At 39.5% G+C, this 22,797-nt stretch overlaps 1 protein-coding gene across 1 annotated transcript; it reads left to right on the top strand.

The window, feature by feature from the left end:
* Positions 1-826: 826 nt before the first annotated feature.
* Positions 827-14,986, top strand: LOC121381264. The gene is made up of 2 exons (XM_041510506.1): positions 827-905; positions 12,757-14,986. Exon 2 carries the CDS (start codon positions 13,007-13,009, stop codon positions 14,363-14,365), a length of 1,359 nt encoding a protein of 452 aa, XP_041366440.1. The 5' UTR covers positions 827-905; positions 12,757-13,006; the 3' UTR covers positions 14,366-14,986.
* Positions 14,987-22,797: the final 7,811 nt, after the last annotated feature.

Here is a 22,797-nt window from a genome sequence, read left to right as displayed (position 1 = left end):
AATAGCAGTCTTATTGATCTCACTTAAAAAACAGAAAGGCTATTTTTGTGACTTTGTGCCCAAATATAGTCATAATTAGATTTGCTATAAAGACGGTTTATTATTATAATTTTATATTTAATAAGCTAATAGTTTGTAAAATATAACAACATTTACTGAACTGATTCTTAATTAACATAGACTATACACTCAAAATTATTTATAATAGTTCTGAATGGATAATATCACTATTGTAGGGGCACTAAAATACATTGTACCTTCTGCACTTTAAAAAAAAAATAACAACAGGGTAGTGAAACAAACAAAACGCATCAAAATAACCACCAACAAATTATTTAGCTATGTTGTTCTTGCATGCGCGACGTCGTGTCACAAGCACAGAGTTAATCGAACCCAATATTGGCAATTTTTAGGAATAAACAAAAAAAAAGACTTAGGAGTTTGTATTTAGTTTTTTTTTTATTAAGATGATTACATGCTTAAACGTTATTGTTGATAAAAAATGTTTCTCAATTGTGATACATTTTTTAAAATAAATAAATGACAATGAATCTAATGCTGATTGTAAAACACATCACGGAGTTTTAAGCATAACGGAACTAGGAGCATTGACTATAGGCTACAGGTAGCCGCTCCGGCGACTGATTTTAAGATCACAATTTATTGCGACTGACATCTTGTTCCCATTTAAAAGTTACTCTACAATGTGAATGATTCAGTGTTATTTACGACATGCTATAAAGACACACCAAATTAGGTTATCCGTCTATTAAAATGCTTCACCCACATTGGGCCACATGTTCTTGTGTAAATAGCCGGTCGCGTTGACTGGTGTGTCAAGTATTGATATAGCGAATGGTGGGACGGACGGCGATATTGTCCTCAAACCGCACTCTCTGAGACAGGTATGTTATTAATATCGTTCATAATTAAATAGCGCTGTATCACAGATTGATTAACATGTTTGATGATATGTGTGTATTAACAAGCTCACCTCTCATAATTTGGTTGCTTTTATCGAGTTTTTGTAATAATTTACTTACTCTCAATGCTTAAGGAATATAATAGTGAACACACACACACACACAGAGAGAGAGAGAGAGAGAGAGAGAGAGAGAGAGAGAGAGAGAGAGAGAGAGAGAGAGAGAGAGAGAGAGAGAGAGAGACACACACACACACACACACACAGACAGACAGACAGACATGAAAAGACATACATACACATATTGTACCAGTATTTTTTCAAAACTTGGTTGGGAGAGAGAGAGAGAGAGAGAGAGAGAGAGAGAGAGAGAGAGAGAGAGAGAGAGAGAGAGAGAGAGAGAATTTAGTTTTTTTTATAGTAATACTTTGTACCAGGTTATAAATCACTATACATGTAGTTGTTTATTCATGATAACACACTGTGTTTATTGACTCGGCATGTTAATATTATTTATATAAAAATGTTTGCAACATAGGCGGCAGGAAGGCCTTCAAAGTCTTTACTTGAAAAGACGTCCGACAAGTCCTGATAATTTACATTTGTACTCTTTTAACACAGTTATTTCCAGAAAGGTCTATCATTGTAGAACTTGCAAGTGTCACATTTTGATACATTTGCATATAATATCTGCGTCATTTGGACTGTCCAGAATTAATCACATGGTACCATTATGTTTAGTATAAACATATCCGGCGACCCTTTTGCAGAATATTAAATTTGCAATGTTCTGCCACTTGGCGTAAACGGTGTTTTCTCTAAGAATTCAGTCTAAAAGTAGAAAATACATTTTAGATAAATCTGCGCAATCTATGGTGATCTTCAACTTTCATTTTTTAAACATTATTTTTATAGATACTTTGATCTTCATTTTGCTGGCGTCAAAATTATGGGTGCGGTATGCGTAAGTCTTACGTCAAAGGTTTAACCCGTCTGCCATTTTTTAATATGTTTTTCAATAATAAAACTGGTTCTGCCAGTAAATAAAATAATTGTGGTTGTAATTTTTAAAGGCGTGTGGTTCAAGATATATAGTTTTTACGTTTTAAAACAAAATAAACCAATAGTTTGGGCTGGAAACCGTCATTATGCATCTTTGACAAATCTGGCTAAATCTTTTGACAGTGCGGAGCTGTGAGTTAGCCCCACTAGCCCTGGTTCCACTAGCCCCAGATTGTCAGTCATATTGGTTGTTACTGCCACCGGTTGTCATCCCCATTATAAACAAACTAAATCAAATAAGTAATTACAAAAATGAATATAGTTAAATCAATGTTTATGGTAATAGCACTGTAATAGCACTTTAATAATACATTTAAAACATGACATTTCAAAACCATACAAACAATGCAACATACGTCATAGCACTGACACATTTAGCAACTGATTATTCAACACTTCCTATCCATCAGATGACCAATGGCACTGAGGTAGGAGTCTAGGGTTCGTTCTGTTGTAATGTAGGCAAGCCCGAGTTTATCTGTATGGTCACATTTGCAACATTCATATATAGAGGTCCCTACTAATTATGTATTGACAGTAATACTCCACATTTTCATTTGAGGCATTAAAAGGGTATCTCATCTATTGTGTCTACCTAATCAGTAAAACAAGACATGTTTATTTATTAATAGTTTATATGTACAGGGGAGTAGTCTAAAGAAATGGAACATCCATGGCAGCCATTAATTGGTAATTTTTCAGGGCTAGTGGTACCAGGGCTAGTGAAATCAGGGATAGTGGGATGATTCCGGGGCTGTATTTAGCTGTAGATGATCCTGTTATTATTTTGTCCTGATTGTAGTTTTATTACACACACACACCCCTCCATCCCCCCACTCCCCCTCCACTCCCCCTCCATCCCCACTCACACACACCCCCCCCCCCCCCCCAATACACACACAGGGCTCGAATTTGTGCATTTATGTTTTGACTAAAGCAATTTTGAAATGTTTTTGCCATAGGAAAAATAGTCATCGATGTCAATATTGAGCCTACCTACAGCAGTTTTAAACCAGTAAACTTTGCAACAGATATAAAACCCAAAATCTATCAGTTGGGGCTTCGACGTAGCCCAGTGGTCAAGCACTCGCGTGATGCGCGATCGATCCCCGTCGTGGGCCCATGTTGCTATATTTCGTTGCAACGAGTGCTCCACAACTGGTGTAACAAAAGTCGTATGTACTTTCCTGTCTGTGGGATAGTGCATAGATAAACTATCCCATACTGCCAATTGAAAAGAGTAGTCCGTGACATGACGGAAGTGGGTTTCCTCTCGCATTATCTTTGTGGCCCTTAACCTTAAGCTCGACGCCATATAACGGTAAATAAAAATGTGTTCAGTGCGTCGTTAAATAAAACATTTCTTCCGGGTTTTCTCTCTAAAATAGAATTACCAAATGTTTGACATCCAGTAGTTCTAGTGGTGTCGTTAAACAAAACAAACTTTAACTTTCCAGACTAGTTGTCAGTAATCGGAAAAGATGAGTGTCAGACGAGTAACCTATAAGGTGTGCGGCAGAGACAAAACTGACAGAATCTTTTGAAATAATTACACGTTGGGTCACCTTGGTTCAGCTACTCGCACCACGTTCGTCCCTTGGTGATTCATACAATAAGGTTTACCAGGGCCGGATGGGGAGGGGACTAAGGGAAAAGGGCATACTGCAACCCTTGGGTCCGCCTCTGTTTACATGTGAATAGTTTCATACCTGGCTGTTTAGGGTTTTATACCTGCCTGTTTGAGCTTTTATACCTGCCTGTTTAATGTTTCATATCTACCAGGAAAGTTTCATACCTGGCTGTTTAGGGTTTTATACCTGCCTGTTTGAGCTTTTATACCTGCCTGTTTGAGCTTTTATACCTGCCTGGTTAAGGTTTTATACCTGCCTGTTTAAGGTTTTATACCTGCCTGTTTAAGGTTTTATACCTGTCTGGTTAAGGTTTTATACCTGCCTGTTTAAGGTTTTATACCTGCCTGGTTAAGGTTTTATACCTGTCTGTTTAAGGTTCCATACTTGCACGTAGTTTCATACCTCCATGTTTAAAAGTAGCATAATGACCAAAATGTTTACCAATATTTATTTTTCTTGTGCAGTGTAAAAGAATATAACTTAAATTAACTGTCCATAAACAAATTACTACTAAAAAAAATTGTTTATTAATAATTTAAATCCAATAAGGGTGACAGACTAGTACGTGACATCACAGTTTGAAATTGATTTGCATCTCCATATTGATAAATCACTGATTGCTATTTTATATGTTTTGTACGTACTTTACATATTTCGCCAATGATTGTCGAGCACTCTTTTGTTTACGTCGAGTGGCATATCACATTCTCCAGTTAATTATACAAAGACTACGCGTGGGATCGATTAATTTATAGCTATTTATTACAAAGCTAGGCCTATTTAAAAACTGTGAAATATGATACTTGCGACTGCCATAATGCGCTTTAAACTTTGATGCCTGTCTGTATAGAGCAGTGTATTATTATATGCCGCCACTAGCATGTTAACATGGCCTCACAGTTTGGTGTAACAACGCTGATATTCACGGTTAGGTGCCTCCGATGTATATCATTATTATTGCAAGCACTATCGGATCCTACCATGAATGTTTTTGGGGTGGGGGTCTATTGAATGTTTTTTTATTTAAAGGTATAGCCAGATTAAATGTACGGGTGTTTTGGGTTTAAAAAAAAAAAAAATGAATTTGTTTATGAGTGAATACTACTAGAAACAACAAAATCTGTTTAAATATACATGTACGAGAAGTATTAATAATTATAATACAGTGCTATCTAGCCTATCTGTGACTTTTGTTTTAGTCATTCATTCATTCATTCATTTATTCATTCGTTCATTCGTTCATTCGTTCGTCTATTCGTTCGTTTTGTTCGTTCGTTAGTTGTGACTGTTTCGTATTCCACATTATACGACATAAAATAAGTAAACGTTTTATGGTAGTATATTTATATTCTTGGAAAACCGGTGCATCGCATACCATAAGTAGGTCACTTTTCAGGCATTTTATATGCACTTTCTAGCAGTACAGTGCATACCAAGATCTTTGGTATACTAGTTATGCGATACTGGTTGGAATGGGAAAAACATGTAGGTTCTCTGAGGTGGTTCAATTTATCAACTACCTTAAGCTAGATCATGCACCCTTTTTTGCACTTCAATATCATAATATGATGTTATTTTGTCAATTATGCGCGGTACTTGTGCATGAGTGTATACATGCTCATAAATGCATACGTAGGTATATGCTTGTACACGTGTTTGTGCATGTGCGTGATTTGTGCGCTTGTTACATTTAAATGAAAGTGCACTGTCTTAATTAACATATTGCATCAACTGAAATATGCAAATATATACGTTTATATTTTGTTATCGTCTGCTTGGTCAGGCATGGCGGGTTTATTTTCATGATAACGGAGTGACACGTTGGTCAAAGATGATGTATGTCGGCGTTTATTTCCAGATCCGTCGTATCTGTTTGTAATACAGTTGTCGGCGGGCGTCAAGGCAACAGGTGTGTCTGGAGTTGAATGTCGTCCTTGTGCGCTGATACACCTGTCTATAGTCCGTTTCAAACTAATCTTTCACCAACCTGAAACGTATTTAAGGAGGGGCTATACGTTTTTTTCCTCTCTCTAATGTAAACATCATACTTTTCTGTCATTATAGTAGATCTTTAAAATGATTATCTTAATGTGTTCCTGTTGTTTGTTGAGATGTTATCTTGCCAAAGTAGGAAGTATCTGCTTAAGTATAATGTACTTACAAGCCTTAACGACAATGCATAAACTTTAAATTACCATATTATTCAATTTTCTTTTATTTACCGTCTAGACTGATAATATGATTGTTTACCTTCCAGCCTGGTAATCTTTTAGTTTACCTTCCAGCCTGATAATCTCTTAGTTTACCTTCCAGCCTGGTAATCTCTTAGTTTACCTTCCAGCCTGGTAATTGTTAGTTTACCTTCCAGCCTGGTAATCTCTTAGTTTACCTTCCAGCCTCGTAATTGTTAGTTTACCTTCCAGCCTGGTAATTGTTAGTTTATCTTCCAGCCTGGTAATTGTTAGTTTACCTTCCAGCCTGGTAATTGTTAGTTTACCTTCCAGCCTGGTAATCTCTTAGTTTACCTTCCAGCCTCGTAATTGTTAGTTTACCTTCCAGCCTGGTAATTGTTAGTTTATCTTCCAGCCTGGTAATTGTTAGTTTACCTTTCAGCCTGGAAATCTCTTAGTTTACTTCCAGCCTGGTTATCTCTTAGTTTACCTTCCAGCCTGGTAATTGTTAATTTCCCTTCCAGCCTGGTAATCTCTTAGGTTAACTTCCAGCCAGGTAATTGTTAGTTTACCTTCCATCCTGGTAATCTCTTAGCTTACCTTCCAGCCTGGTAATTGTGAGTTTACCTTCCAGCCTGGTAATTGTTAGTTTACCTTCCAACCTGGTAATTGTGAGTTTACCTTCCAGCCTGGTAATTGTTAGTTTACCTTCCAACCTGGTAATCTCTTAGTTTACCTACCAGCCTGGTAATCTCTTAGTTTACCTTCCAGCTTGGTAATTGTTACTTTACCTTCCAGCCTGGTAATCTCTTAGTTTACCTTCCAGCCTGGTAATCTCTTTGTTTACCTTCCAGCCTGGTAATTGTTAGTTTACCTTCCAGCCTGGTAATTGTTAGTTTACCTTCCAGCCTGGTAATTGTTAGTTTACCTTCCAGCCTGGTAATCTCTTAGTTTACCTTCCAGCCTGGTAATTGTTAGTTTACCTTCCAGCCTGGTAATTGTTAGTTTACCTTCCAGCCTGGTAATCTCTATGTTTACCTTCCATCCTGGTAATTGTTAGTTTACCTTCCAGCCTGGTAATTGTTAGTTTACCTTCCAGCCTGGTAATCTCTTAGTTTACCTTCCAGCCTGGTACTTGTTAGTTTACCTTCCAGCCTGGTAATCTCTTAGTTTACTTTCCAGCCTGGTAATCTCTTAGTTAACCTTCCAGCCTGTTAATTGTTAGTTTACCTTCCAGCCTGGTAATTGTTAGTTTACCTTCCAGCCTGGTAGTTGTTAGTTTACTTTCCCGCCTGGTAATCTCTTAGTTTATCTTCCAACCTGGTAATTGTTAGTTTACCTTCCATCCTGGTAATCTCTTAGTTTACCTTCCAGCCTGGTAATCTCTTAGTTTACCTTCCAGCCTGGTAATCTCTTAGTATACCTTCCAGCCTGGTCATTCTTAGTTTACGGTCCAGCCTGGTAATCTCTTAGTTTACCTTCCAGCCTGGTAATTGTTAGTTTACTTTCCAGCCTGGTTACCTCTTAGTTTACCTTTCAGCCTGGTAATTGTTAGTTTACCTTCCAGCCTGGTAGTTGTTAGTTTACCTTCCAGCCTGGTAATCTCTTAGTTTACCTTCCAGCCTGGTAATTGTTAGTTTACCTTCCAGCCTGGTAATTGTTAGTTTACCTTCCAGCCTGGTAATCTCTTTGTTTACCTTCCAGCCTGGTAATTGTTAGTTTACCTTCCAGTCTGGTAATTGTTAGTTTACCTTCCAGCCTGGTAATCTCTTAGTTTACCTACCAGCCTGGTAATCTCTTAGTTTACCTTCCAGCTTGGTAATTGTTAGTTTACCGTCCAGCCTGGTAATTGTTAGTTTATCTTCCAGCCTGGTAATCGCTTACTTTACCTTCCAGCCTGGTAATCTCTTAGTTTACCTTCCAGCCTGGTAATCTCTTTGTTTACCTTCCAGCCTGGTAATTGTTAGTTTACCTTCCAGCCTGGTAATTGTTAGTTTACCTTCCAGTCTGGTAATTGTTAGTTTACCTTCCAGCCTGGGAATCTCTTAGTTTACCTTCCAGCCTGGTAATCTCTTAGTTTACCTTCCAGCTTGGTAATTGTTAGTTTACCGTCCAGCCTGGTAATTGTTAGTTTATCTTCCAGCCTGGTAATCGCTTACTTTACCTTCCAGCCTGGTAATCTCTTAGTTTACCTTCCAGCCTGGTAATCTCTTTGTTTACCTTCCAGCCTGGTAATTGTTAGTTTACCTTCCAGCCTGGTAATTGTTAGTTTACCTTCCAGTCTGGTAATTGTTAGTTTACCTTCCAGCCTGGGAATCTCTTAGTTTACCTTCCAGCCTAGTAATCTCTTAGTTTACCTTCCAGCCTGGTAATTGTTAGTTTACCTTCCAGCCTGGTAATCTCTTAGTTTACCTTCCAGCCTGGTAATTGTTAGTTTACCTTCCAGCCTGGTAATTGTTAGTTTACCTTCCAGCCTGGTAATCTCTATGTTTACCTTCCATCCTGGTAATTGTTAGTTTACCTTCCAGCCTGGTAATTGTTAGTTTACCTTCCAGCCTGGTAATCTCTTAGTTTACCTTCCAGCCTGGTAATTGTTAGTTTACCTTCCAGCCTGGTAATCTCTTAGTTTACCTTCCAGCCTCGTAATTGTTAGTTTACCTTCCAGCCTGGTAATTGTTAGTTTATCTTCCAGCCTGGTAATTGTTAGTTTACCTTTCAGCCTGGAAATCTCTTAGTTTACTTCCAGCCTGGTTATCTCTTAGTTTACCTTCCAGCCTTGTAATTGTTAATTTCCCTTCCAGCCTGGTAATCTCTTAGGTTAACTTCCAGCCAGGTAATTGTTAGTTTACCTTCCATCCTGGTAATCTCTTAGCTTACCTTCCAGCCTGGTAATTGTGAGTTTACCTTCCAGCCTGGTAATTGTTAGTTTACCTTCCAACCTGGTAATTGTGAGTTTACCTTCCAGCCTGGTAATTGTTAGTTTACCTTCCAACCTGGTAATCTCTTAGTTTACCTACCAGCCTGGTAATCTCTTAGTTTACCTTCCAGCTTGGTAATTGTTAGTTTACCGTCCAGCCTGGTAATTGTTAGTTTATCTTCCAGCCTGGTAATCGCTTACTTTACCTTCCAGCCTGGTAATCTCTTAGTTTACCTTCCAGCCTGGTAATCTCTTTGTTTACCTTCGAGCCTGGTAATTGTTAGTTTACCTTCCAGCCTGGTAATTGTTAGTTTACCTTCCAGTCTGGTAATTGTTAGTTTACCTTCCAGCCTGGGAATCTCTTAGTTTACCTTCCAGCCTGGTAATCTCTTAGTTTACCTTCCAGCCTGGTAATTGTTAGTTTACCTTCCAGCCTGGTAATCTCTTAGTTTACCTTCCAGCCTGGTAATTGTTAGTTTACCTTCCAGCCTGGTAATTGTTAGTTTACCTTCCAGCCTGGTAATCTCTATGTTTACCTTCCATCCTGGTAATTGTTAGTTTACCTTCCAGCCTGGTAATTGTTAGTTTACCTTCCAGCCTGGTAATCTCTTAGTTTACCTTCCAGCCTGGTACTTGTTAGTTTACCTTCCAGCCTGGTAATCTCTTAGTTTACCTTCCAGCCTGGTAATCTCTTAGTTAACCTTCCAGCCTGTTAATTGTTAGTTTACCTTCCAGCCTGGTAATTGTTAGTTTACCTTCCAGCCTGGTAGTTGTTAGTTTACTTTCCCGCCTGGTAATCTCTTAGTTTATCTTCCAACCTGGTAATTGTTAGTTTACCTTCCATCCTGGTAATCTCTTAGTTTACCTTCCAGCCTGGTAATCTCTTAGTTTACCTTCCAGCCTGGTAATCTCTTAGTATACCTTCCAGACTGGTCATTCTTAGTTTACGGTCCAGCCTGGTAATCTCTTAGTTTACCTTCCAGCCTGGTAATTGTTAGTTTACTTTCCAGCCTGGTTACCTCTTAGTTTACCTTTCAGCCTGGTAATTGTTAGTTTACCTTCCAGCCTGGTAGTTGTTAGTTTACCTTCCAGCCTGGTAATCTCTTAGTTTACCTTCCAGCCTGGTAATTGTTAGTTTACCTTCCAGCCTGGTAATTGTTAGTTTACCTTCCAGCCTGGTAATCTCTTTGTTTACCTTCCAGCCTGGTAATTGTTAGTTTACCTTCCAGTCTGGTAATTGTTAGTTTACCTTCCAGCCTGGTAATCTCTTAGTTTACCTACCAGCCTGGTAATCTCTTAGTTTACCTTCCAGCTTGGTAATTGTTAGTTTACCGTCCAGCCTGGTAATTGTTAGTTTATCTTCCAGCCTGGTAATCGCTTACTTTACCTTCCAGCCTGGTAATCTCTTAGTTTACCTTCCAGCCTGGTAATCTCTTTGTTTACCTTCCAGCCTGGTAATTGTTAGTTTACCTTCCAGCCTGGTAATTGTTAGTTTACCTTCCAGTCTGGTAATTGTTAGTTTACCTTCCAGCCTGGGAATCTCTTAGTTTACCTTCCAGCCTGGTAATCTCTTAGTTTACCTTCCAGCTTGGTAATTGTTAGTTTACCGTCCAGCCTGGTAATTGTTAGTTTATCTTCCAGCCTGGTAATCGCTTACTTTACCTTCCAGCCTGGTAATCTCTTAGTTTACCTTCCAGCCTGGTAATCTCTTTGTTTACCTTCCAGCCTGGTAATTGTTAGTTTACCTTCCAGCCTGGTAATTGTTAGTTTACCTTCCAGTCTGGTAATTGTTAGTTTACCTTCCAGCCTGGGAATCTCTTAGTTTACCTTCCAGCCTAGTAATCTCTTAGTTTACCTTCCAGCCTGGTAATTGTTAGTTTACCTTCCAGCCTGGTAATCTCTTAGTTTACCTTCCAGCCTGGTAATTGTTAGTTTACCTTCCAGCCTGGTAATTGTTAGTTTACCTTCCAGCCTGGTAATCTCTATGTTTACCTTCCATCCTGGTAATTGTTAGTTTACCTTCCAGCCTGGTAATTGTTAGTTTACCTTCCAGCCTGGTAATCTCTTAGTTTACCTTCCAGCCTGGTACTTGTTAGTTTACCTTCCAGCCTGGTAATCTCTTAGTTTACCTTCCAGCCTGGTAATCTCTTAGTTAACCTTCCAGCCTGTTAATTGTTAGTTTACCTTCCAGCCTGGTAATTGTTAGTTTACCTTCCAGCCTGGTAGTTGTTAGTTTACTTTCCCGCCTGGTAATCTCTTAGTTTATCTTCCAACCTGGTAATTGTTAGTTTACCTTCCATCCTGGTAATCTCTTAGTTTACCTTCCAGCCTGGTAATCTCTTAGTTTACCTTCCAGCCTGGTAATCTCTTAGTATACCTTCCAGCCTGGTCATTCTTAGTTTACGGTCCAGCCTGGTAATCTCTTAGTTTACCTTCCAGCCTGGTAATTGTTAGTTTACTTTCCAGCCTGGTTACCTCTTAGTTTACCTTTCAGCCTGGTAATTGTTAATTTACCTTCCAGCCTGGTAGTTGTTAGTTTACCTTCCAGCCTGGTAATCTCTTAGTTTACCTTCCAGCCTGGTAATTGTTAGTTTACCTTCCAGCCTGGTAATTGTTAGTTTACCTTCCAGCCTGGTAATCTCTTTGTTTACCTTCCAGCCTGGTAATTGTTAGTTTACCTTCCAGTCTGGTAATTGTTAGTTTACCTTCCAGCCTGGTAATCTCTTAGTTTACCTTCCAGCCTAGTAATTGTTAGTTTACCTTCCAGCCTGGTAATCTCTTAGTTTACCTTCCATCCTGGTAATTGTTAGTTTACCTTCCAGCATGGTAGTTAGTTTACCTTCCAGCCTGGTAATCTCTTAGTTTATCTTCCAGCCTGGTCATTCTTACTTTACCGTCCATGCCGGTAATCTCTTAGTTTACTTCCAGCCTCGTAATTGTTAGTTTACCTTCCAGCCTGGTAATCTCTTAGTTTACCTTCCAGCCTGGTAATTGTTAGTTTACTTTCCAGCCTGGTAATCTCTTAGTTTACCTTCCAGCCTGGTAATTGTTTGTTTACCGTCCAGCCTGGTAATCTCTTAGTTTACCTTCCAGCCTGGTAATCTCTTAGTTTACCTTCCAGCCTGGTAATCTCTTAGTTTACCTTCCAGCCTGGTAATCTCTTAGTTTACCTTCCAGCCTGGTAATTGTTAGTTTACCTTCCAGCCTGGTAATCTCTTAGTTTACCTTCCAGCCTGGTAATCTCTTAGTTTACCTTCCAGCCTGGTAATTGTTAGTTTACCTTCCAGCCTGGTAATTGTTAGTTTACCTTCCAGCCTGGTAGTTGTTAGTTTACCTTCCAGACTGGTAATCTCCTAGTTTATCTTCCAGCCTGGTAATTGTTAGTTTACCTTCCAGCCTGGTAATCTCTTAGTTTACCTTCCAGCCTGGTAATCTCTTAGTTTACCTTCCAGCCTGGTAATCTCTTAGTTTACCTTCCAGGCTGGTAATTGTTAGTTTACCTTCCAGCCTGGTAATTGTTAGTTTACCTTCCAGCCTGGTAATCTCTTAGTTTACCTTCCAGCCTGGTAATTGTTAGTTTACCTTCCAGCCTGGTAATTGTTAGTTTACCTTCCAGACTGGTAGTTGTTAGTTTACCTTCCAGCCTGGTAATCTCTTAGTTTATCTTCCAGCCTGGTAATTGTTAGTTTACCTTCCAGACTGGTAGTTGTTAGTTTACCTTCCAGCCTGGTAATCTCTTAGTTTACCTTCCAGCCTGGTAATTGTTAGTTTACCTTCCAGCCTAGTAATTGTTAGTTTACCTTCCAGCCTGGTAATCTCTTAGTTTACATTCCAGCCTGGTAATTGTTAGTTTACCTCCCAGCCTGGTAATATGTTAACATTTTGAGGAGATAATTTTCTAATGTGTCTTCCTGTCACGCATTGAACGTTGGATGTTTTCTCGCATCTTTGGTGTAGCAATGTATTATAGAAGAGAGAGAGAGAGATTATTAATATGTTGTTATAGTACATGTGTAGTTAAAGTATACGTGTTTTTATTTTATTTTATTTTAGATAAGGTCTAACCTAAAAGAAAGGAGGGCATACGTGTAGAATCGAGCTGTTCGGGTTTACAGAATTCCATATTGATGTTTTGGAGTTACTTCAAGTTGTGAAAGTATTCAGATCGGATTATCACTGATCCTTCGTTCTTTGAAGTGTGTGGTTTCCTCGACGTTTCTTGCAGCCCCTTTGGAGGTGGCAGTACCAGCTTGTGAATTGTGGTTTTCATATAGTCTAGTATTGTAAACAATAAGAAAGAGCCATGGATCAACCAGGAGAAAACAACCATCTTGAGAACATCAGCAAGACGATGTACATGTTCAGGGACTACATGTTGCACGTGATGGGCTTTTTATTCTTCCGCTTCACGCGTTCACTTGTGGTCACTTTTCAGAAGTTCACGTGGGCCATCACGGGCGTGCTGCGGATTAGACGAGACGCGAAACGGGGCCTAAACTTCAAGCAGAGTGCGCATGTCACGGAGATCTACTGGAGGCGGAAGTTCTTACCCATGTTAGTAGCGGACCCTAGCAACTTTATCACTCTTCACAAGGGTTTCAAGCACCCCAGTTATGTACTGAAACCACACATCTCATTGTACTGCATGACTCGAGAAGAGGCGGTGTTCGTGGAAACCCCGGAAGAAATCAGTATCATTACGAAAAGCCATAAGAACCTTCCACTGTATCAGATCCAGTTCGAAAAAGCCGTGAGAGTCATCACAATGCCATTGGCATCTTTCCACAAAATAGCCTCTGACGTCGGCAATCCCCGGATTCCAGTCATTTGGCTGTCCAGCACCGGCCACTGTGGCTCAACCCTGCTGAGCAACATGTTCCGCAGGGTTCCGGGCATGGCGCTGTTCGCGGAGCCAGACGTGATAACGACCCTGGGGTTCCTGTGGAAGAACAAGTCCCTGCAGCAAGGGGAGTATGAACAACTGTTGGCCAGCGCAGTCCGTCTGCTGTGCAAACCAGACGACCAGGCTGGCATTGTTTGCGTGAAGACCAGACCGTGCGCCACTCGATTGATGGAAGACATAATGAGGATGTTTCCCAAGATTAGAACCATCTTCATGTACCGAAACAGCATGAAGACCGTGTCGTCGTACCTGGCCCTGCATCAGATGGACCCGGCGCCCCACGCCATGCGCTTTATAATGGACAACAACGTCATGTCGACGATATTGCCGTTCTTCCGAACGATCGTCTACGACAACTACGCCAAGGTGAACGAGAAGGAGATCGCATCACTGAAGCCATCTAAGATCTCTTCCGTCGGCATCTACACGGCCGCGTGGGCTGCGGCCGTGGCGCGTTGTAACGACTGTCGCGAGAAAGGATATCCCGTGTTACCAATAATATTCGAGGACCTCATGAAGGATCCCCGCCAGAGCTGCGCGGTGCTGTTTGGGCTGCTAGACATCCGGAAAGAGTACCTGACAATGGCTCTGGAGGCCTTCAAGGTGGACGTCCAGAGAGGAACCAAACTGTTGGTGATTACGGAAACGAAGCGGACCATATCACAGGAGCACAGGGCGGAGGCCAACGCCATTTTGAAGAAATACGGACTGCCGAAACTCGGTGAACGTTATGAAGTGACGGGCCTCGTAAAATTTTAATGTCTCTCCTGTGTTTGTGGAACAAGACTGTAAAACCACACAAAAATGTACTTGACTTCAATAATTGTAAAACTATATCAGTTTTAGAGATAGTGACTCTACAAACTGGTTGCTCTGTAGGCAAGCATCGCGTTTATGGCTAGGTCTTAAATTAAGGCAATGTGGGTGGTTGGGTGTACGGCTTGGGAAAGGAAGGATACAAGGCTGTTATACAGGGGAGATTATTGTTGGTAATATTGAATACATCTTAATGGCCCGAATATACCTCTAGGGTCACACTTTCAACGCACGGTGACTTTGCTTAAATCGACGAGCAGAAATGTTACGCCCTTATAAAGAAGTAAGCCGGAGTGTGACAATTCTTGAAAAGAAATGACTATGCGTTGTTCAGCACAGACATATATACATCAGACGCAATTTTATACCAACCCATCAGGCACGGGATCCGGGGAGGGGGAACAGGCAAGGGGAGGGGGGAAATTACTTACACATGTGAACAAATAGAATTTGTTTTTGAGTTTACGCATGAGCACTTTAAAGGGACATTCCCGAGTTTGCTGCATTGTAAGATGTTTCCGACCAGTAAAATATTTCTACGATAAAATGTACATAGTAAATACATTTTATGGTTTAGAATATCAGTGTCTGTAAATTCAATGTGTTTCTGGTCGTCTTAATATTTGTAAGAAGCCTAAACTTGATTTTGTCTTCAAATAATTTCGTACGTACGAAAAAATTCTATTTTTGGAAATGAAATGAAATTTAACCTAGTACAAATATTTGAACGATCACAAACACCTTTAATATACATACAGACACTAATATTTTATGCAGAAAAATATATTTGATATGTAAATACAATCATTGAAAAGACTTTGTTAGTCGATAACATCTTAAAAAGTGCAGCAAACTCAGGAATGTCACTTTAAAATGAATTTTTAAAATTCGGAAGGTGAGAGGGTCGAGACCCCCAACCCCCTGATCCGTGTCTGTTCATTGTTTGTCTAGCAGTGTGAAAGACTGACTTTACTGAAAGCTAGAAAGGTTAGAATTAACTAGAGGCTTTATGACCAGTGCAAAAATATATTGGAACGTTCGTGTAATTATTTAGACTAATTGTCATCGGGCTTGCGTTATTATTAGTTTCCATCGAGGTTGTGATTCCGTAGGGCATAGGAGTGATAACATGTAACTATTTTCAAATGTTCATGGTTTTATTGGCAAAATGTTGATTTTCTCAAAATTAATTATGTAATCTGTAATAATTTCAGCACGGAATACCACAGGGTATTTGGGAATTGGATAATTGTACAGATTATTATTTTCGACATGTTTGCTTAAACATGTTTGGTAATAATAAATGAAAAGTACAAAGATATTATCATATCCATAATCGTATCTGTGATACAAGGTTTAAGGGAGACATGCAAAGTTATGACAAAAGACAACTTACTTTACCAGGGAAACAAAACAAAGTACTGCACAGGGCTCAACCTGTAAATTGTCAAATTAACCAATTGCAAATTTTTATACAAAGTGGCTACAACATTTAGTCTTTGGCTAATAAAATATCCCTTAAATTAACCATATTTGAATAATTTTCAAGGAAATTCTCTACAAATCTGAAAAGTGACTAAAGCCAAATGTGTTCCACTTTGAGACCTGCTCGAGACGTCTTTATGTAGATCTTACCTACTGACCTAATCGTCCTTTAGAGATCCAACATGGACCAACACCATTTCATATCCACGTGACCTCTTGTCACCAACAGTTACTCCCTGTTTTAAATCTTGTTTGATGATTCTTTTATTGGCTGAATGAAAGGTCATCTGAACACGCAATGACACTAGTTATGGTTATACCAACTAATCGGAAAGACAAAACCGTTATGCATGGTCAAAACCGTATCACCGTTCAATGCAGAGTCGAATAGGTATTTGGCAAATAGTGGTTGATTCCATGAATTTCTATCTAGTGCCTCGTCTAGGGGAGAACAGCCACTTCCGATAAGATGTTTTACTAGGCAATACATTCTTCATGCTTAAAGAGGACTGCCACTCCCAGACTAGTTTAACACAGGCATACAAGTCTATAGATGAATGTTGACTTTTTGCTAGTGGGACTACCATTGCATAGTGTTCCTACATACGTTTAGGGTTAGAAGCTAATTGCTGGAAATTAAGAAATGAACTTTAATTTTTATTAAATTAATTACAATTTCTATTATTCAAAAGAACCGGTCCTTGACATCGGAAATATGTATTCAGTAGCGTAGGAATTTGCCAAAACGTGGGAGGCACACTTTTATATTTACACACGTTTACACTATTATAAAGCAAATATAAAGCAAAATATCTGAAAAGTGCCCCCTTCCCCCGCTTCCTACGCGAGTGGTTTTATATCCATCATTCATGTAAACTAGTCAGAAGCTCCGAACAATGCAGAAATTTGTTTATAGCGATGTATTCGTGAAATGTATTCGTGAATGAAATAATGATAGTATAAGTTATGTTTCATTTTACTTGTGTGTATCTACTTGTAGGTGCTTATTATTGAAATTATTTTATTTTTTACTCTTCTATTTTTTAAAATAATTTTGGGGGGATTGGAGTTGTTGGTTTTATTTGTTTTGTTCTTTCTATGTTTTGTTTTGTTGGGGTTTTTTTTTTTCTTATTGGATTTTCTTTTTTTCGTTTTTCTTTTTATGATCTAATGGCAGATGCGAAACAAAGCTACAATCGGAGTTAAACACCGAGAAATAAAGTATAGGCCTATGGGTATGTCTAGTCAACATCATATTTCACATACCGTGTTAAAAACACTTTGCATTCACATTAATATTCCGTTTTGCGATATCAGACGCGTGTGCAAGAATATATACAGGGGGAGAAGTCTAGATTGTGGAGAGTGAAGATTATATGGGGTCGAGTCATGTTCCCCCAGATAATAAATTAGAAAACAAATTCGCTAAGAGCAGCGGGTGGGGGGGGGGGGACACCCCGCACACGAGTCAAGATACTTGATAATCGATGGACATTTTCAGTTTATATTTATTTCAAGTAACATTCCAGAGTGAAAATGTGTTACGTTGTGTAGGACGGTTCCATATAAACCGGTGGGGGAATGGGCATAGACCCCTCTCCCCAATTTGACAACCACAAAACTTAATTTTATTTTACTATATAAAAACATTATTAATAAAACAGCTATGAGAAACTATCGTCTACGTCATTGTTCGTTTGTTCTCGATATGCTAGGAAATCGCGTTTGAAGTCATCCAATAGTAACAACTTAGTAGGGAAACATCAATCGAGTTTGTGGATCATCTAGTGGGCACATTTAAGGCTTGTTCGTTGTTTCTTTTAGGTTCATCGGGGTATGCCCAAACTCTGAATTTGGCAAAACTGTAACGAATAATAACTATGCAATTATTGAAAAAAGATATCTATTGTCCTGATAATTTAGCCCACATGGTTATAAACATAAATAATGAATTGCAAACTGGTAATTCCTGGAAGTGTATTAGTGTGGTTACCCACAATGACATCTTTGTGAATACTGATCAAAGACTGAAAGTAAAGGACTGATGGACAAAAGCTATATGAAAACAAACATGTTGCGCCTTTACTTGCCTGTTTTGTTATTACGTCACTTCATTAATATTCATGTATGTCATATTTGAAACTTCTAATTATATACTATTTGTTACATGTAAGCTTCTTTGTAATTTACTTTGGGAATTATATTTTTTAATTTTTTTGTTTTGTTTAATTGAGCTTTAATAATAAACATCTTTTTTTTAATTTAAGACTGTGTTTTCACAATTTTATACCGTCAAATGTTAAACTTTGCAGATAGTGAATCATTGAGTTCGTTATGTAACTAACAGTTTGAACTGAACATGTAGCCTATTTAGTGTGTGTGTGTATGTGTATATATATATATATATATATATATATATATATATATATATATATATATATATATATATATATATATATATATATATATATACTCTGTCAAAAAAAGAAACGCATAGACGAAATATTCACGGAATTATCTCTTTAATACAAAGTGGCATAATTTCGTTATTTATGATCGTATCACAGTAAACTTTGACATGAGTATGTGACAATGTTCAGCTGTCAGGTTGCCTTGTACGAACACATCATGACACTCCCTCCATTGAATCCGTCAACTTGGGTGACGCAGCTGTTGGCAAAACGTTCGTTGCGACAACTGTAAAAACGTTGTCGTCCATCACGTCGCTGTAGAAGGAAACGTGACTCATAGCTGAACCCAATCTAATTAAAATTAGCTCCACTATTACATGTGGATCTAACAGCAGCCCGTTGGAGCTCATGTTCTGTTGACCTTTTATTCGACTATTCAAAACCTTACTTGCAAAATCATGCCAGTGATTTGAAAAGAATTTGAAAACATTCGGGATTATGCCGAGGGTATACGAAATGATTCGGGTGAATTACGAAGTATGCCGGAAACTAATTGCAATATAAAATCTTATATAAAATTAACAAGATGAAAAAAAAATTAAAAAATGTGATGGTATAGCCATAAAATCTGTTTATACTAGTATACAATCCAGAGTTTATTACTGCACTTTTTTCAATGTTGATATTGACCAACAAGTTCGTCTATTGCATTGATAGTCTCGCCCGATATTTTTAGAATTTGTATGCTCCCGAATAACGCTATAAAAGGCAAAGTGTAACTGGTCGATATTTAAATTGTTATTTACAGATGAAAGGTCACCTGGACATGGGTCCACACAATGCTGTTAGATCTACTGGTAGATCCAGAAGAGCTAATTTTAATCAGATTGCGCTGAACCATACTCGCCGCCAGTTTCCCAAGTTTCACCCCTGTACATTCGTGCACCAGGGAACACGTAAATGTCGATGTTGACGTCGCAGGACGGGGCCAACATATGGTCTCCTAGCCCGTAAGTCAGCTTCTCGAAGTCGGTTCCGAATGGTTTTGTGCAGACACCCTTCTCCAACCAGGTATGCGTCCAGCAGTGTTTGTTGCTGTGGCAGTTCGGTGACGCAAGTGCAGAACCCTGATGTAGCGATATTGTGCTGCAGTTGTTATGCGAGGTCTTCCACTTCTGGGCCGATCTTTAGCTAATTGAAACTGCTGGTACCCGTCCCAGAGACATGAAATGGTGCTCTGATGGACGTTCATGTGGCGTGCGACTGCTGACTGCGATTCACCTAACTGGAGGCGGCCTATTGCAATGTTTCGATTTGGCGGGCTTAGTCTTGGCATCTTGTAACTCGTCTACGTCGAAATGGAAATGACAGGAAAGGTGTGGGGGGGAGGAGGGACCGCCTACACTGGCAGGTGCAAGGGAGCACCAGCAGCCCGATTGAATCGGTAGCAGGCGGGAGGGGTGGTGGTGGTGCTATGGAATTTGAATGGAGCTGTTAATGCCAAAGAGAAAAGGTGCGCATTTTTGTTGAGGAAATTTGGCGCAATTTTGAACGGTCGGTCGAAAGGTAAATGTGCGAGCTAGTATAGGTTTTGAATCGAGAATAGCTCGTTAGTGGGTCGAGAGTAGCTCGTTAATTATAGACCTTCGTGATGCTGGTTGTCTCCCTAGGTTGTCCGTAGGGTCCTTATAAGGACCTGACCTCTTCTGGTCGTGGCATGACAACCCAGAGGAGACTCGTGCAATTGTGTAGACACTGGTAGGCAAGGCGTTTTGTTCCGGGGTGGTCGACGTGCTGATGTTGGCATGGTCCTCCGCTTCCTCCTTGGTGACACCAAGTACAAGTTTCCAGCAGCAAGTATTTGGGGATTGGGTGGGGGAGGCTGATATTCGTTTGTTCGGCCTCCCCCGGGTGCATTGCAATTGTGTACCCGGAACCGGTATTCTTTTGTCCGGTTCCTTATTATAGCACGTGCTGGGCCATTAAATGGGGGGCGGACGCATTGTTATCATTAGTCAATGCATCCTGTGTACTGTTGCGGTGAGCGTGTAGTCTGTATGTAGTCCTAGTTTGGTGTTAAGGTTGTACTTATTGTCTTACGTCCCTACTCTAATGATTCCAATGGACCCCTCCCCCTCCGTCTTTGTGTAGCATTTAACGCAATGGCGGGGGGGGGGGGGGATTAGACTAATCTAGGTATCTAATTTAAAGGGCAAGCCCTTATAGTGTATGTATTGGTTAAAAAGCCTAGCGCCTGCATGGTTAACTTTATTATTAATGAGCTATCCTATGAGCGACACACATAACCCTAATGTAGGAGGTAATTTTTTATTCCCGCCGCCGCCCCCCCCCCCCCCCAAACATTTTATGGAAATAAGTGTACATACATGCTAAGTCAATGCACATGCATGCACTATAATTGTTAACACACACTATACCCCCCAGATTATATCAGCAATTGTATACATGTCATCAAAATATAATGGTTAATTTCTTACTTGGTTAATCTTTGGTTCTCTGGTATTTAGCTGTTCTTCTGTGCTCTAGTGACTTACCGCGGTCTGCTAGATTTGTTCATTAATAATAAAGTGCATGGTGCGAGTGCATACATAGTGCAATATATACAAGTGGTAATCCTGGGTCGAGGTTCACTGGACTGTACAAATGAGCGAGCTGCAAAAAAAAAGATGGTGATTAGTGGGCCTATCCTGGTTGGCTGCATGACTCTATTTGCGTGTACTTGCTACCGACCCACCGTCTGTCCCTTTTCACGAGAGAGTATCGGGTCCGAGTTCAATATTGGTTGCAGCTCTTTGTGAAGGGGCGTACAAGTGGATGGTTTTTGAGTAGTCCCTATGATAGCTGATTAGTGTTAAGTGGCACCCCTCTTTGCCTGTTCACCTTTGGCCTCTAGGTCGGAAAGCATCGAGTAGAGTTCGAATTGGTAGCAGTTCCTTCGGCATCATTGCGAGCATTGCAGCTTTATATACCCATCACTACCCTAATCACGTGCATTCGCCAAAATCTCACCATTTCACGCCGATTTCCTGCAATTGTCGCACAACGTGTCGCAACGTGCGATAACTTTGTTTTAGGGTGCATTTGGGCATGCTGTCCCATTCCAGGAACATTAACAAACATGGTCATTCAGCAACATTGTACAAAAAAACACAATATTTTGTAAAATCAAACACTCTTCTTCTTTCCTTATCACCTATGCGTTTCTTTTTTTTGACAGGGTATATATAGTCTATCATTGGTGAATTATTAAATAGGTCTAACACATCAGAACTACTATGGAGTGTATTTTGTAACTCTGCCTAATAGACATTATCTCCACCCTTTGTGGCCATTATTATTATCTTTTTACATCGCTTTTGCTTTCTATTTGTGGAACAGGACTTCCAAAATAATTTTAAAGGAATAATTGTTTTTACTGATATCCAGGGCTCGAAATATAATGTAAAATATGGCCTGTTGTTGTTGTTATTATTATTATTATTTTAATGGCAGGTTAAAAAATATATATCTTGCTAAAACAAAATATGGCCTGCTGGAAAGAAAACAGCGCGGGGTGAGGGGAGGGTTTGGGATAGTGTGTGAAAAATTAGGACTTCTGAGATGCAAATTAGAACATTATGGAATTAAGCGGCGGGATTTAGCTCAGTCGGTTGAGCGTTCGCTTGAGGTGCTTACGTCGCAGGATCGAACCACCTCAGTGGATCCGTTCAACTGATTGGGTTTTCTCTTTCTACCCACTGCACCACAACTGGTCAAAGGCCGTGTATGTGATTTCCTGTCTGTGGTAAAGTGCATATAAAAGATCCCTTGGTGCATAAAGAAAATGTAGCGGGTTTCCTCTATTGACAACGAGTCAGAATTACCAAATGTTTGACATCCAATAGCCGATGATTAATATATCAATGTGCTCTAGTGGTGTTGTTAAACAAAACAAATAAAATTATGGAATTAAAATATAATGGAATCATGAGCTAAGTAGCCGATGAGAGAAGCATACATATATCTGTCGTGGGGGGGTTTTGTGCGTTTTTGTTGTTGTTTTGTTTTGGGTTTTTTGGGGGGAAGAGGAGGGTGGGTTATAGTTTTAGCAGAGGAATTTATATTTCCTGAGTTGGAAGTTCTATCACTGAGCTGCATCCTTTTCTTCCTTAATGACAAAATAAAAAGTTAAATATGACCCTTTAGGTTGGAAGCGTTGCAGTTGCGATCAGTAGTAAAAAAACAAACTAGATAAGTTTCCTGTGATTTACTTAGATAAATAATTAAGTTAATCCTCCAGTTTGTTTAACATAACGTGTGAGGGTGGGTACACACTCTTCGTGTATTATCACTTTTGCCTTTTAGTTCCCTCAAACCTTTTCTTCTTTATTTATGTAGCTGCTATAGTTGGTGTTTCAAACAAACTTTGCTCCGTCTATATTTAACTATCACAGAGGCCTACGCACACTGTGTGTTTTT

Source organism: Gigantopelta aegis, chromosome 9 (assembly GCF_016097555.1).
Source record: "Gigantopelta aegis isolate Gae_Host chromosome 9, Gae_host_genome, whole genome shotgun sequence".
In the NCBI taxonomy this organism is placed as follows: domain Eukaryota; kingdom Metazoa; phylum Mollusca; class Gastropoda; order Neomphalida; family Peltospiridae; genus Gigantopelta; species Gigantopelta aegis.
This window is presented reverse-complemented; position numbering and strand designations above follow the sequence as displayed.